Source organism: Rhinolophus sinicus, chromosome 2, assembly GCF_057876585.1.
Source record: "Rhinolophus sinicus isolate RSI-liver-muscle chromosome 2, RSI-T2T, whole genome shotgun sequence".
NCBI lineage: Eukaryota > Metazoa > Chordata > Mammalia > Chiroptera > Rhinolophidae > Rhinolophus > Rhinolophus sinicus.
Window position 1 is genome coordinate 12,599,845 of NC_142502.1, and position 16,096 is coordinate 12,615,940.

Here is a 16,096-nt window from a genome sequence, read left to right on the forward strand (position 1 = left end):
TGATGTTCATTATTGTTATGTGCTTTGTGTGCCATTGTGAGAACTTCTGAGCTTGAATTAGAGCAAAGAACAAACGTTAAATTTATTGTTAAACTTGGCAAGAGTAGAAGTGAAATCAGGAACATGTAAGTCCAAGTTTATGGGAATAACTCCATGAAGAAAATGACAGTGTACAAATGGATTAAATGGTTTTCTAAGGGGAGAGCATACATCACTGATGAAGACAGGTTAGGATGCCCAGTAACAGGCAGAACTGATGAAAACATTGCAAAAGTTCTTGGAATTGTGCTTCAAAACCATCGGGTGATTGTGATAAACATAGCAGACCAAGGAAACATCCATGGAGAAACAGTTAGGAAAATCTTAACTGAAAATCTTGACATGAGAAAGCTGTGTGCAAAAATGGTCCCAAAGGATCCTTTTCATCATGACAATGCACCAGCTCATGTGACACTGTATGTGAGAGATTTTATAGACAGTACACAAGTAACTGTATTGGAACTCCCTCCTTACTCACCTGATCTGACTTCCAATGACTTGTTTCTTTACCCGAAGATAAAGGAAATATTGAGCGGAAACCATTTTGATGACATTCAGGACATCAAGGGTAGTTCGACATCAGATCTGAGCCCATTCCAGAAAAAGAGCTCCAAAATTGCTTTAAAGTCCAGACTAGGTGCTGGTGTCGGGGCACAGCTTCCCAAGGGGAGTACTTTGAAGGTGAACATAGTGATATTCAGCAATGAGCTGTGTAGCACTTTTCCAGGATGAGTTCACGACCTTAATTGTCAGACCTTGTAAACTGCGAGTAATGGCACATGTATTTCCTTAGAAGTTAAGTTACAATATATGCAATGGGAACTTATAGCTCAAAGAGTCTAGGTTTTGTTACCATAAATGTAATTAAAATGTCAATTAAGAAATATAGCTTAAAAAGTTTGACCTGTGTGTCGAAGGCCTAACGGAAAGAAAATCAAAGAGACAAAAAAGAAATCTTGGGAAATAAACGCATATATGAATTTTCTGTCACTGGAACAAATGAGATTAACGTGGGTAAGACAAGAAGCAGAGAGATATGCCCTGGTGTGTTGCCCAAGTCTATAGGCAACAGAAGAACCCAAGAGAAAGAAGCAAAATTATGAAACCAGAGCGAGTGTCGAAGAAAGAGAGAGAGAAAAAAAAAGCACATTGTGTGGGGCAAAATGAGAAAAGTTAAAGTATGAAAGGAGACTCGTCTGGCTGGAGACTTACATTACATGAGGCAAAAGAGAAGCAACAAGGAAATGTTTTCTCTCTAATAATGGAGGAGAGAAAGCTGTCAAAAGAGGATTATGAAAAGACAGATTCTTTTCATGTGTCTTTTCCCCTCTCTGTCCTTTCAAACAAGTGCACCTGCTCTCAGTTAACCAGACAAGATACCATTAGAGATGGAGCCTGAAACAAGAATAGGCAAATACATAATTGGAGTGTAGTTTTCTAAAATCTATATCTACTAAAATGTGTGGCTACAAGGGCTCAGGAATTCACAGATATTATTATAGAATTGTCCGTCTCTTATCTTTGAGATAGCCTGTAGAATAGAGTTTCTGTATCTGAAAACCAGAAACAGTGTGGTGTGTGTTCATTTAATATTAAGACAATATATGTTAATATATAGTTGTTACTTACATAAACACAGAAGAAAATATGTAACTGCATATTAGATTGGATAGATTCAATTTAATTCTTACAAAGATGTTACAAAACTAAGTATTGGAATTTATCACCCCCAAAAGCTGTAAATATAAAATTGGTTAGGCTATCAGGAAACATTTTGAGAGTTAATTTGCCATGTTAGTAACTGATTATCAAGGAGCATGTTGTGCCTTTCACAAGAGAATATGGTCTCAAACTGACAAATTCAACAAATTATTAATAATTAGATATTCTAGAACAGTTCAGATGCTGTAGAATATGCATTTATTGAGGACTGAAATAGGCATGTAGCCAGATCTCACAAGAAGTATAATGTAGGAAAAGTAAAAATGACTTTTCTGATATTTCTTTGATTATGTTCTCCCATTGAGGTTCTCCTTTCTCTTACTCTCAAACTTCTGTTTATCAGATAGAAGTCTTCTTGTTTTGATTAGCCGTGACTCATTTTTTATTTTTAAATTATCTCTAATACTGTACGTAATTTGTTTGATTTTAATACAACACTTCTGTTAAATTTTATTTTCACTTAGGCAATTTTACAGTCTAAGAGCATTTTCTTTACTGTTCCTGCATCAAATCCGTGTTTTACTTATGCAATATTTTCAGATTATCTTTAAGACTTTGTTTTTATTCTTTGCCATTTCTTTTTCAGCCATATTCTTTTTTTTTTTAAAGTTGGCCCTTTCTTCAAGTTTTCCTCAAATACCTGGAGATCCTTGATTGTTCACTCATATTCAATATTTCTAATAGAACCTGCAACCATTAACTTTGGTCTGTTTGGAAAATTTATAAACGAAAGAAGAAAAAAAAGGAAGGAAAGGAGGAAAGAAGGAAAAGAAAACAGAGAAAAGAGAAACTAGAATGTCTGAGGTCACTGTCTGTAGACAGTTATTGGTGGTCGTTTTCTTTTTAGGCTGTGCTGGGAGGGAGCCATTGTAACGATGCCTTCCCATCTCATTCGCAAAGAGAAGCAAAGCTTTGCTATGACCTGTGATTTAACATGCAGTCCCGTTCCTTAAAACTACTCTCTTACAACGTACTTTAATAATTTTCCATTCAGTCAAATTGACCTCCTCTCTGTTCCTTATAATATTAGGTAAGCCCCAAGCTCAGGGTTTTTGCATGTGGAATTCCTTCTGTCTAGAATGATCTTCCCATGGATACTCGAAGGTCATTCTTTCTGGGCTTTTGTTTTCAAGTACACCTTATGGTGAGGCCTACTCTTGGACCTCCATCTTAAATTTGAAACCTTTTGTTTTTTAACACTTAATACCTTCTTTCTGTGCAATAATTTCTGTCCTCAGAACTCATTATTTTCCAACAGAATATGTATTTTCCGTGACTATTTTCTTCTCATCCGTTTCCTTCAATGCAATGTAAGCTCTATGCAGACAGAATTTTGCATGTGTTTTGTTCAGTGTTGTATCACCAGAATATAGAACAGTGCTGAGCACATAGTAGTTTCCTTATAAATACTTGTTTACAAAACCAGTATGTGATTTTTACTTTTCACAGCAGCAGCATATAAATTTGTGAACGAAGACGTCTTCCTTGGAACACTTTTTTTACTTGTATTACAAAACTGCACACTTTCTTATTTCTATCCTTTCACTTGCTCTTTGTTTCATTTATTTTACCCCATTTTTGCTTAATATCCCAGCCTATTAACGATGAAGAACCTCAGAGTGATGGGCTGAACTGTGTCCCCCCAAATTGAATTGGTGAACTGCTAAAACCGAGTACCTCAGAATGTGGCCTTATTTAGAGATAGGTGATTTTTTACAGAGGAAACCGAGTAGATATGGTCATTAGCATGGGCCCTGATCCATTATGCCAGGTTTCCTCCTGAAAAGGGGAAATTGGAGACACACACACATACATACATGCAAACTCACGCCAACAGGGACAACAACATGTGAAGTTTAAGGCAGAGCGTAGTGATGCTTCCACAGGTCAAGAATTCCCAGCAAAGTACCAGAAGCCAGGGAGTGGCATGGGTCAGATAGTTTTTCTCAGTCGTCAGAAGGGTAGAACATGGATTTTGGACATCTACTTCCGAACTGAGAGAAAATAACTTCTGATGTTTAAGCCCCCATTCTGTGGTCCTTTGTTGTGGCAGCCGAGTGAATGAACCTACCCAGGGATCAAGTGTTGAGATGCTTTGTCAGCTACAATTGGTCCTTTGGTAATTTAATGATTGTACCTTTAAATCTCATTTTATACTGAAGTCTCCCAACTGTGTCTTCAACACAGCATCTCCTCAGGACTCCTCAGTTGTGTCTCCAACCCTATTCAGCATTGGCTTAGAAATCTCCAAATCTGAACTCCTCATCTTGTGGTGGAAGCTCCTTCCTCCCATCGTGTTCATCCTTCAAGTTGCTCAGGTGATTTACCTGGAAACATTCTGGACCTTGCTCTTTCATATCCTCAATCTATAAGCAAATTATGTCTCAAGACGTATTCAGACTCTACTGCTCCCCACCTGCACTGTCTGTGCCCTGGTAGCCACCGTCGTGTTTCACCTGATTCGTGGCAGTAGGCTCCTCGTTTCTGTCCGTGTTTCCATCCCTAGCACCCCTCCAGGCTTTCACCCTATTCCCAATGTAGCAGCCTGAATGACCCTATATAATAGAATTCAGATAATGTCACAGCCTGTCCCAAACTCTGTACCATCTCCTCATCTCAGGCCTCAAGTCCTTCCATAGCCTGTGAGGCCCCACAGGTCTGGCCCTTGGTGACGTCTCTCACCTCATCTCCTGCTCAGCCCTTTCCAGTGCACACGGCTCCGGCCGCACTGCCCTCCTTGCTGTCTAGATACACCAGGACCATTCCTTGCCGGGACTTGCTGTTCCCTCTGCCCAGAACCCAACTCTCAGATATCTACATGGCACATCAGAGGCATTCAATATACAGTTCTTGAAAGTATAGGAAAGAAGTTGAAAAGCATTTACATTAATACAATCAGATAAAGTTGTTTAGATGGACAATCAAATTGCACTACTGCTATGCCCCCATTGGATCTTTATAAATTCCCTTTGTGTAAATTACGTCTGGAGGTTTTCTATTTTCACTGCAACGCTTTGTATAGAAAAGTCACTTAAATGTTTAATATTTTGTAAATCAGGTATTTAAAAAACTATTAGTCTACTTCACCTCAACATGTGTACACCACTTTGCAATTACTTGTAGTTCTACTCTCCTTAAGTAGACATCTTTTCTAATTGTAGAAAAGGAAAGAAGCAATGCTTTGCTTTGTGATGATATTGATTCTTCGTTAATGGTTGGGCTCTTTCTGACTCCCACTACTCTATCATTTCTTTAAGCTTTCTTTGTAAGAATTCAAGATGCATAGCTTGAGCTCTGAAAAGAAAACACCCCCACATAAAAATATGTTTCGCTGGTTTTATATTAATAGAACCACCATTTTTGTCAGGGCACATAAAACAAACACTAAACAAAAGATTCCCTGGCCTCCTTTGCAAATGACTGTCACCATAAGACTATGTTCTCCTCAAGGGGATGTTACCATAAGATATCAGGTGTTGCCATGCAGCAGCCTATCCATCTGTCTCCTTGTACCTGCTGCCCCCAAAGAAAGGAGAGTCTGTGAGACGGATCCTTTCAGGGTCTTTGCTTCCCTTTTGTGCTTATACCTTATGTCTCCCCGTTTGGCCATAGAAAGATGGCTGGTCAGCCAATGAAGAATAAGATTCCCCATGGTGGGGAACATCTTAAGCCAGGCGCAGTCAAGTGGGACCAACAGGAGAATTCAAGGGGTTCATAGAGGTGGGCACAGACCCCCCACCTTCCCCAGGCTAAGGAAAACCTCAGCCTCTGTGGCTACATTCCTTCCCAAAACCTGCAAGGGAAGAGATTCAATGATGTGCTCTCCATCTATTCATATGCATGTAGGTTTTGTCCCTTGGGGAAGTACACACATCCTGAGACTTATGGTTCAGCTGCCTGCAGGCAAGTGTGATTGGCTTGGATCAGTTTCCTATTATGATGTGTGGGATTCACAGATCTTGAGATTGACAAGCTTTATCTCCTTTACTTCCCCACCTAACTAATAAAAGCTAGTGCTGGCCTGTGCTCAGTCCTTGAGGCTGCACATAGCTTAGCCCAGCTTAAACTCTATTCATGGCTACTGCCTTTTCTTAACCCTGCGCTGCCCTCCTCGCTCCCCACAACTCTCATCGCGCAGGATGAGACAATCAGCCAAACGGTACATCAGCCATGTACTCCTTCCTTTCTTTTTTCTTTTTATCTTTTTTTCCCTGTCTCTTCTTCCACCTGCTCCAAAAATGCAGATATGATGGCTGGAACTCCAGCTGCAACTTTGGATCATGAGGAGAAGGGCCGTGTGCTAGGAGATGATAGGTGACCTGCAAGGGGTTTAGATTTCTGAGGACTTCATGGAACTGAACCATCATACTATCCCTTGACATTTTATCTTTTGCCCAGTTTGAGAGAGGAATTTCTCTCTCATGTAAGTCTCTGTTTTTTAGAATGAGCACATAATAAAACATTCAAATAGTCCTACTTTACATATTATAAAAACTATCTAGTGCCTACACCTTTAGTGCTAAAACAAGGTACCTTCATAGCCTTTAAATTAATGATACATTAGAAAGTGTGTGCAATGACAATCAAAGGTCTTTATTTTCTACATATAATTTCATGGAGTCATTTTAGGAAAACAGTTGTGTCTCCAAATAGACCTTCATTGATGGTAATTTGAAAGCATTCTTTGGCTGATTATGGCAAAACACAAAATATTACTGAAAAACAAATGCTCCAAGGAGTTTACATTCTACACATTCTTAACATATCATGAAAGAAATGTCCAGTGTCAGAAGCAGAGGCCATTCTCTTTCATTGCAACACTACATCAGAAGAGAGCCTTTGGCAGTTAGAGATCCAAATTTGAGAGACTGTTAATCCCATTCAAAAGAAAGTTTGCCTGCTAATAGGGGAATGCATAACATTTTTGAAACTCTTTTTTGAAGAAATAATTTTTGTTTTTTTTATATTTTCTTAGACAATTTGAGGTTCATTTAACACAGCGTTCCATCTGCTTAATATTCAAATTTGGAGACACTGATTATGTGCTCCACTCTTATGAATAGTTAAGTACACTTTATAAATAAACACATCAATGTTTCTCTATGACTACCCTTCTATAAAGCCTCGTATAATTGGAATTAACTTGGTGTTCACTTGTCATTAAGTACATCTTTGTTAGAAAAGATACACAGTCTCTGGAATCCCAGGATTTTCATGAGTTAAAGGCAATTTTAAGAACTCTTAAATAATATTTCCAATGTAAGCAACAGTTATCACCTTGGAATAAAATGAGGCACAACATGAAACATACAGCACTTTATTTGTTATGATTTGAAGGCATTTCTTGAATTACTTAGGTAGAAATCAAAGTATCATTACTTCACCTAATCATTTTTCTTCAAAAATTCTGAAAAAGAAAGAATTGGTATGTAAGTATAAAAATATTTTTTTTAGCATATTAGTTTCATTCATTCTCCACTCAGTTGATACACACCAGTTTCTCTTTGCCCCTTGTCAATAGCCTGTGACAGGAGATTGTATTCTGTGTTATCAAAAAGGTGTCTTCAAAAAGAGTGTTTGTCACAAATGGAACTGCAATGTGAAGGGACTCTAAGGTTACTCATTAATAGTTACCCATTTGTACTTTTCACAAATAGTTGACCCACAAGTTTTTCTGTCAAAATAATTTCTCCAATGCTACCCATTCAGAAAGAAACAGAAACAATGGAGGATGCAATCTCATAAATGATGAAATAACTTTAGAAAAATTGAGTGATGTATCCTCCTTTATATTTTAGTATGTATTGTATTTCTTAACTTAATGGAGAAGATTTCTTCTTATAAACAGTTTTTCAAGAAGCTATGTGAGATTAACTTTTTTTGTTTTGAGCAAAGGTACTTGTTTGTCTGAATATACTTTTATAATAATGAGTGGGGGGGTACAGAGCCCCTGACCTTGTATCTCTGTTAGAGGTGATTGAGTAATCAGTGGACAGAAGCAACCAATGGTGCAGGTGTCTTTCCAGACACCCTGTCCACTCTTGAGCACTCTCATGAAAACCTGAGATATTTGCTCCAGGAACTGAAGAAAGACCATTAATTGTCTTCAGTCTCAGCTCATGCAGTTTAATCTCTTTGACCAAGTCAGACCTAGTTGGAGTCCTGCCTACCTTCATGTTTTACAAATAAAATTTTTATATAACCCACCCATTCCCTTTCATTTTATGTACTATCTTTGGCAGCTCTCACGCTGTTACAGAAGAGCTCTGTAGTTGTAATGGAAACTGTATAGGCCACAAAGCCAAAAATATTTACTGCATAGCCTTTAAAGAAAAGTGTTGCCAACCTCTGATACAGTGATGACTAAGCACTTGCAAAGTCTCGTGAACCTTTTTTATGGGCTAATGTCAACCTTAAAGCAGGTCAGGTTAGAATTATGTCTTGTATTCCTGTACCTCTTTTTTTTTTTTTAAATTAAATTTATTGGGGTGACAATTGTTAGTAAAATTACATAGATTTCAGGTGTACAATTCTGTATTACATCATCTATAAATCCCATTGTGTGTTCACCACCCAGAGTCAGTTCTCCTTCCGTCACCATATATTCGATCCCCCTTACCCTCATCTCCCACCCCCCACCTCCCACCCCCCTTACCCTCTGGCTGTACCTCTTAAAATCACTGTGATAACAAGTTTATCAATTAAGAAATGGGGGGAAAAAAAAAACTGATTGCATTGTCTCTTCTCAAAACACATTTTACAATAACTGCTATTGGAGTCATAGTACCTTCATTCACTTTATAGGTGAAACCTAAATTGGACTTTTCTGCAGGAAGTTTACCATATTTCAGGAATACAATTAGACCCAGAGTACCTTTGTGTTTTCACAATAATGAGTCATACTGTAATTTGGTCATATTTCCTGTACTTCAGTGAGGTGCTAGCAGTCAATTGTGGGACTAAATCTTCAATAATAAAAACAGCATGGCTGGATTCCCCAAAGAAAGCCAGGGTTTCTCATTAATGTGAGTCAGTGTCTTCTGAGTTATAACTTGACAGAAGGATAGGAATACATCCATGCAAACTCAACAAAACCAAACTGTTTCCTCCTTCTTAGCTTTCTCTCTTAGGTGATCACCAGCCTGCATGAATCCTTTTAAGCTGTCTACTGGCTTGGGGTTCTCTTCAGGCAGAAGTATCCTTCTCACATGAGGTCTCATTGTGAGAACTCTAGTATTTCTTCCTAAGTGACTCTTCCCTACTTAACATAACTGAATGATTGCTGTAAGAATAAAATACGAACACACACATATACCCACCCCTGGGGAGTTTTTCCATGTATCTTTCTTCCATTTATCTTTCTGTGCATTTCTGAATAGTCTGGCTCATTCCTGCCAACCAGAAAGAGACATTGTGCATGTTAAGGCTCTTAGAAGACAAAGCATCTAAAGAAGATATAATGTGTGACCTATGTTATTATCTGTGCTCTGTCAAGTGCTCTGGGGGCTAAATATTGATCTTTGAGGTTAGCTTTTATCTATCAATTGTTCTTCAGCTTTAAAGTAGCTACAACAGTTCGACACAATTATAATTGGGGGTGGGGGGAAGACAGTCATCTTGTCTGAACTCACCCATCCAGGATTGTGCTTATTACTCATCATCTAAACAAAAATAATTGGAATAAAAAGAGAGATCACCCCACTTCCTGTTATTGTTCTCCAATATCTATGTTTAAATGTCAGCACTTTTGACAAAACCTGTTTCCAAATTCAGACTAGATACCTCTACACTCATAATTTTTAACTCTAAAGTCACAGTAGAATCAGCTGGGGAGCCCTAGAAAATACCAACGCCTGGAACCATACCACTAGAGGCACTAATTTCCTGGCCAGACATCAGTATTTTAACAATTCTCCAGGGAGTCTAAAGGCAGCCAAGGTTGAAAATTACCGCTCACAGAGTGTAGATAGATAGTGAGGCAGAGAGATAGATAAGTGTCCATTATGTAGCTTCTATTTTGAAAGTTATTTATAATTTCTCGTTTTACCAAGTTGTCTCTTTTTTTACCTAGCACGACGAATGTTCTCCAAGAGTGGCCTCAGAGCCTTTTGCTTTTCAATAAGTTCAATTCGGTCAGTGAACGTATCATCTGCGTGACGTTTGGTTGTAACTTTGTCCTCTGAGATGTTATCGCTGTGAAATGTGAGAAAACAGAAATCAGTGAGTTTGAACAAGAAACGGTAAATATAACAAAGTTCCAAATATTTTGGTGTCAGATAAAAAGGAATTCCAACACCGAACTCATTTTCTTTCACAACAATTCTAAAAGAAAATATACCTAAACCTAAAAATAGAGGAACCAGGAATAATCCAACACATTTTGGCATTCTCTGGGAATGTGTTAAATCACATTCTGTAGTAAATGATCACATACTTAATAAAATATTAGAAATGGGTGAATATTTGAAGTTCTTTTCTGCCATTAGGAGGAAATTTCTTTAAAAATAAGTGCTTTTAAAAAAAGCTTTTCTCCTAAATTGTATCTAGTAAATATTCAGCTATTTCCAGTGAAAGAGAATCTTCCAAAGCTTGGTTTGAGCAAGAATTTAAAAAACAAGTACTATGGTTAACCCTAAAATTTGCTTCAGTTTATACTATGTCTTATTTTTACTGTGTCTACTTCAATTTGATTGCAGGATTCACAAATCATTGCTCTTTACAAAAATAAGTTTGTCTGAACCAGTGAGTATGATATTACTAGAAAGCCTGATTTTATTATTCATGGGCCTTGTATATTTCATTGAAGAATATGCATTAATTTTTACCTAAATTGAATATTATCAAGAGTTATCAATTTGGAACAAAGGAAATAAAGTGTGATCAGTGCAAATATAATTTGCTGATTAAACAATCATAACATGTTTGGAAAAAATAATAAATTCTCTTTACCTATCTCCTTTTGCAATAATGGATTCAGCGTTTCTTTTGGCAGGAAGTTGTCCCAAGAGTCTTTTATAGTCACTGGTTAAAATTTCTTCAGTGTGTCTGGCATTCCTAAAATAAGGAAGAAAGTATAACCATTATTTTAAAAAGGTTTTTCTCCATATTGTTTTGGCTCAATGAATAAGAGAGAAACTAACCACCAGCTTATTATGAAAGTTTCTTGTGAAAACTTAAGTCCAGAAGGATTTCTTAAAATCCTAAAAAAATAGATTTTTTAGTGATTTATATCAAAACATTTTCCATATTTCTGTCCCAAAATGTTGAAGAATTAAAGTAATAAGCTTTTTTAGAGTTATACCTCATTGTAAAAGCTCATTGATAGAATCTTTCAAAGTAAACCTTCTCTGATATATATTGGTGTGAGAAATAGAACATGTTTAAATTAGTTCTTGCCTGATCATGCACTATACACCTGAAGCTGAAGCTGAAGAATAATGAATGTCAACTACAATTTTATATACATATATATATTTAGAAGAAGTGAAGTACAGCACTAGGAATAGAGGCAGTGGAAACGTAACGGCTGTGTGCGATCTCAGAGGGGTAGTAGATGGGTGGTGGGGGGTTATCACTGAGTGAGGGATATAAATAATAAATGTTTAACTATTACATTGTATTGTACACCTGAAACTAATAAAAAAGTAAAAAAAATAAATGGAAAATAATTAAATTATTTCCTATTTTTAATCTTTGATTGATTGATTGATTCCTAACCCTTTATTCATGTACCCTAAATAAGGACATATAAGAAAAAACTATCCTGATTTTAGCACAAACACTCTAATGACTTTTGTCTTTTCTTCTCAAAAACTATTTGGAAATAAAATCTCTTAAATTGGAGAGGATCTTAGGATCTATCAACCTTCTTTTCAGCCCTAATGAGGAAGCTTTAATTTTTTGTCTTCAGTATAGACCTTCTCTGTCTCCTGTTAAATGCTGCTTTTCACAAGTGTTTCTCTGAGTGAGTAGCGTTTATTATTAGGCATCTTTTCTTTACATAGAGATAAACTCTTGCCTTAGAACTTCCTGTATCATGGAATCCTAAATATTGAAGTTTTACTAGAATTAGTACAATTTTTTTTTTTTTTTAATTGGGGAAGGGGAACAGGACTTTATTGAGGAACAGTGTGTATTTTCAGGCCTTTTTTCCAGGTCAAGTTGTTGTCTTTTCAATCTTAGTTGTGGAGGGTGCAGTTCAGCTCGAGGTCCAGTTGCCGTTTTCTAGTTGCAGGGGGCGCAGCCCACCATCCCTTGTGGGAGTCGAACCGGCAACCTTGCGGTTGAGAGGACGCGCTCCAACCAACTGAGCCATCAGTGAGCTCAGCCACAGCTCAGCTCAAGGTGCCGTTTTCAATTTTAGTTGCAGGGAGCGCTACCCACCATCCCTTGCAAGGAGTTGAACGGAAAACCTTGTGGTTGAGCCCACTGGCCCATGTGGGAATCGAACCAGGAGCCTTCAGAGTTAGGAGCATGGAGCTCTAACCGCCTGAGTCACCGGGCCGGCCTGAATTAGTACAATTTTTGATATTGACAATTTGTGCAACAGAATGTAATGAGTGATGGCTCATCCTGGCCTGTTGCTACCTCTGCACATGAACATCATGGATAGCTGCAAGAGCTGCAGTAAGTCAGGCTGGAGGAAGCCATGACACGTGGAAACCTGCAGTGTTATGCTGTAGGAATAGCTTCATGGAGACACAAAAATAAAAATTTATACTTCAGAGATACATTTTTTAAAGTAAAACTCAATAAAATGAACTCACCTGTCATTTCCAGCAAAAGTATTTGGCAAGATGTCAGTTTTTCTTAGTGTTAGTAAAGCTTCATTACGATCAATTGCTCCTTCAAATGGTGTGCTGTAACCCAACATGTTAATTAAAAGACAATAGAAGTAGAACACATCCCTTTCTCAGAAGACATCTGATTTTACAATCATTTGAAATAGACACTCAAAATCTTGTGAAGTACCACCCATTAAAAAATGTGGATAGAATAATTGACAATGGCTTCTATGGCTTATGAGAGTATTAATAGTAAAATTTTGGTTTATTCCTTAATATAGATGTCATACAACTTTTACAAGCTGTGTGTCCTAGGCATAAGAGCTACACAGTTCAACCCTATCTGAGCATTCAGCAAATACATGTCCTCCATGATGTCTTCGCTTTGCAAAGTTAAATCCTATAAGAAGAAAGATTTTATATAGAAACTTTGAAGCATTTTTACTATTCCATATGAAAACTGCAAGCAATTTGCATATTTCTTGATGTTTAGTATCATTTGGCTCAAACATTTCTTGAGAGCTGGATATTAACTGCTTTTATTTCTCTAAATTTCTAAAATTTACCTCAAAATTCAACTTGGTGTTATACATTTCTTTGTATTGATCAATTCCAAAGAATCCATCTTTGAATAGTTATGCAGGTTCAATGAATTTTGTGAGCCTTCAGGTTTCTAATCGTATGTATTAACAATCATCTTGACATGATGGGGAAAATTTACATAACATATCAACCAGATATTTAAACAAATAATACAAATATTTTAAAAAGTGAGTTGTTCAATATAACAGAAAGGAAATTGTCTTTTAGATAAACATGGAATGTTCAAATGAATTGAAAGAGAACTTACTTCAGAAAAGGTGCTTCGAAAAGAGGCCAAGCCAGCATTTGTGAGAAGAGCACGCTGAAAAGAGTCAGGTGCACAAGGAGCTGGGGCTTCCTTCGGGTTTCCATCTCTGCACCGCAGAAGGGAGAGAGTCACATCAGATTTTTCAACCACAATGTCTCCAGACAGGTAATTCTTTTCTTTTTTTTTTCAATTTATTGATGTAACATTGGTTAATAGCATCATGTAAGTTTCAGGTGTCCAATTCTCTAAGATGTCACCCTTATACTGAATTGTGTGCTCACAACCTAAAATCTAGTCTCAGTCTGTCACCATATATTTGACCCCTTGCCCCATGTTCATCCGCACCCCACGCCCTTTAGCCTCTGGTAACCACATACTGCTGCCTACGTCTATGACTTTGCTTGTTTTCCTTGTCCATTTGTTGCTTCTGTTTTATGTCCCACATATGAGTGAAATCTTATGGTTCTGGTCCTTTCCTCTTTGACTCTTTTCACTGAGCATGATACTCTCAAGATCCAACCATGTTGTCCAAAATGGCACTATTTCATCATTTTTTATGGCAGAGTAGTATTCCACTGTTTATATGTACCAGTACTTCTTTATCCAATCAACTCTTGAAAGATAGTTAGATCTTTCTATGTGTTGGCCACCATTAGTAATGCTGCAATGAACTTACGGGTACATACATCTTTACAAACAAGTGTTTTCAATTTTTCGGGGCAGATACACAGGAATCCTGAGTGTCTAGCAGAAGTTTCTAAAGCTTCTTGCAAGTTTGGGAATAACTTGCAAGATTTATTTCATCTTATAAGAACAGCTAAAGGCAGTATGATTCCTTTTTAAATCAAGTGGATTTCTCTTGGTGACAAGTGCTTGAATAAAAATTAAGAATTTTTTCAACAGTTGCCGATCTCTCACCAGGCACATAGTTGGCTCAAGTACATACTGAATGCCACATTCATATGGAACTAGGAGGAATACAATGGAACATATCCTGATTGCAGAGTCATCGCATTCAAGTTTAGTACGTTTTCTAACAGTTTCGAAAAACGGATTGTACTTCTCCTCTAGGTTTTGCATCTGATAATATAAAACTGGGGTTTGTCTATTAGCACACAAATTGTATTTTATATACATTTATTTTTCTGCTTTTAATTGTAGATGTTACTGGGAACCTATTTCCTTACATATGGGTTTGAACAATTTTACTAAATTAGTAGTGAAAATCAATACCAAGAAATCACTGACCCACATATTACCATTGAAATAATTTTTGTCACCAAAAGTAAAATATATTTAAAATAGAATATACTTTATACATCTAACCCACATACACATTATATTTCCAAATAATTTATAGGTATAAACTTAAAAATTCAAGGTCTCTTTCTCTGTCTATAAAAATCATGGCATTTCAACTTAAAGTGAAAAATAAATGTTCTATAGATTTATATAAACAACAAATGTCAGAAAGAACAGCACTTATACCACGAGTGTAGACTTCTAAAGTAAATGTACCCAAGAATCACTTCAGTCAAAATTTATATTCAAGCAAAAAGAAAAAATACATACACTTGAATGCATTACTTAAAAAAAAAAAAAGTCAGCATTGACTAAAAGAGCAAGCAGGGAAAGTATCTGCCAACACAAATAATTCAGGAAACCCCTTCACATGTGGGCATGAGACATTTCTCTACTTACCAGCCAACCGGAAAGCTTGTCTTTGGTTCCACCAGTTCTCTGCCCTCAAAGCTGAACCAGAACCTCGTCCTGGCTAAGGGTTGGTATTATTGCCAGCAGCTGCTTAGCACTCTACCCTGACCAGCATTTCAAGGCCCTTCATTTTATAGGGTTGTGCTTAGGGCTGAGCAATCACAAAGCTCTCTGAAATACGTCACAGCTGTGCTCCCCCAGGATGAATAGGACTAGAGGTTCTTGTTCAATTGTCCTTATATCTGATTTATATATTTATAGTGAGTGACTTACGATGTAACAGATAAAGAGGAGAGTTTCTCTTCTTTAAATAACAAAAGGTACTAAGTTTCATGTGAAATGTTTTAATCTTTAATCAGCAATAATGATACAGGAGAATGAATAATGTTATACCCAGGACACTGGGCTTCCTTCAGAAAATAAGAATTTTACGTTCATGAATAGATTCAGAAATCAACAAATACTTATGTCCATGATCTGTAGAAATGTATAATTCTCATTAATTACAAAGCATCAATTCTTCTAATTCCTGTTTTTGTTTTTATGCCGTTCATGTAGATCCTGATTCATGTCATCTTTCTTGAGCTCTATCCTAATTTTAGAAGCATCTAGAAGTAATTTTCCATCTTTCTGTTATTAAATACTTCTATGTTGAAACTAACCCATTATGAGTTTCAAAAATGGTTGGATATCATATGACATTCACACTGATGTAAAACATAGGAGTACTGCTATAGAAAAATCACAATTTCCAATGCACTTTTGCAGACACAATCTCAAATGATTTAAAAACTAAATTACCACACTGTCTATCTCAAGGGGATTCAAATTTTATTCCTATTTAGAACTTATACCCATCATTGTTATAAGTCCTTCTTTGAACTATGCAGAGTGATTTTGTTCCTCCCCCATTCCAGAACACACTCCACAGCAGCTTTTGAAGATTTACAACTCAATCACTTGACATGTGATAGCAAAGAACAAGTTG

At 36.9% G+C, this 16,096-nt stretch overlaps 1 protein-coding gene across 1 annotated transcript; it reads right to left on the bottom strand.

Moving 5' to 3' along the window:
- Nucleotides 1-6,446: 6,446 nt before the first annotated feature.
- On the bottom strand, nt 6,447-15,391 carry LOC148758743 (VIP peptides-like). The gene is made up of 7 exons (XM_088794061.1): nt 15,097-15,391; nt 13,396-13,501; nt 12,528-12,620; nt 10,711-10,815; nt 9,829-9,954; nt 9,081-9,152; nt 6,447-7,168 (listed from the first exon to the last, which is right to left on the bottom strand). Exons 2-7 carry the CDS (start codon nt 13,497-13,499, stop codon nt 7,150-7,152), a joined length of 519 nt encoding a protein of 172 aa, XP_088650187.1. The 5' UTR covers nt 13,500-13,501; nt 15,097-15,391; the 3' UTR covers nt 6,447-7,149.
- Between the last annotated feature and the right edge of the window lie 705 nt (nt 15,392-16,096).

What these genes read in the sequence shown, in the direction of transcription:
- LOC148758743 (XM_088794061.1), bottom strand. Translation starts at nt 13,499, where the DNA reads ATGGAAACCCGAAGGAAGCCCCAGCTCCTTGTGCACCTGACTCTTTTC. An exon ending in ATTATTGCAAAAGGAGATAG is followed by an intron (nt 9,955 to 10,710) that starts GTAAAGAGAATT and finishes CACATTTCACAG; the next exon opens with CGATAACATCTCAGAGGACA. An exon ending in GAGAACATTCGTCGTGCTAG is followed by an intron (nt 9,153 to 9,828) that starts GTAAAAAAAGAG and finishes TCTGGTTGGCAG; the next exon opens with GAATGAGCCAGACTATTCAG.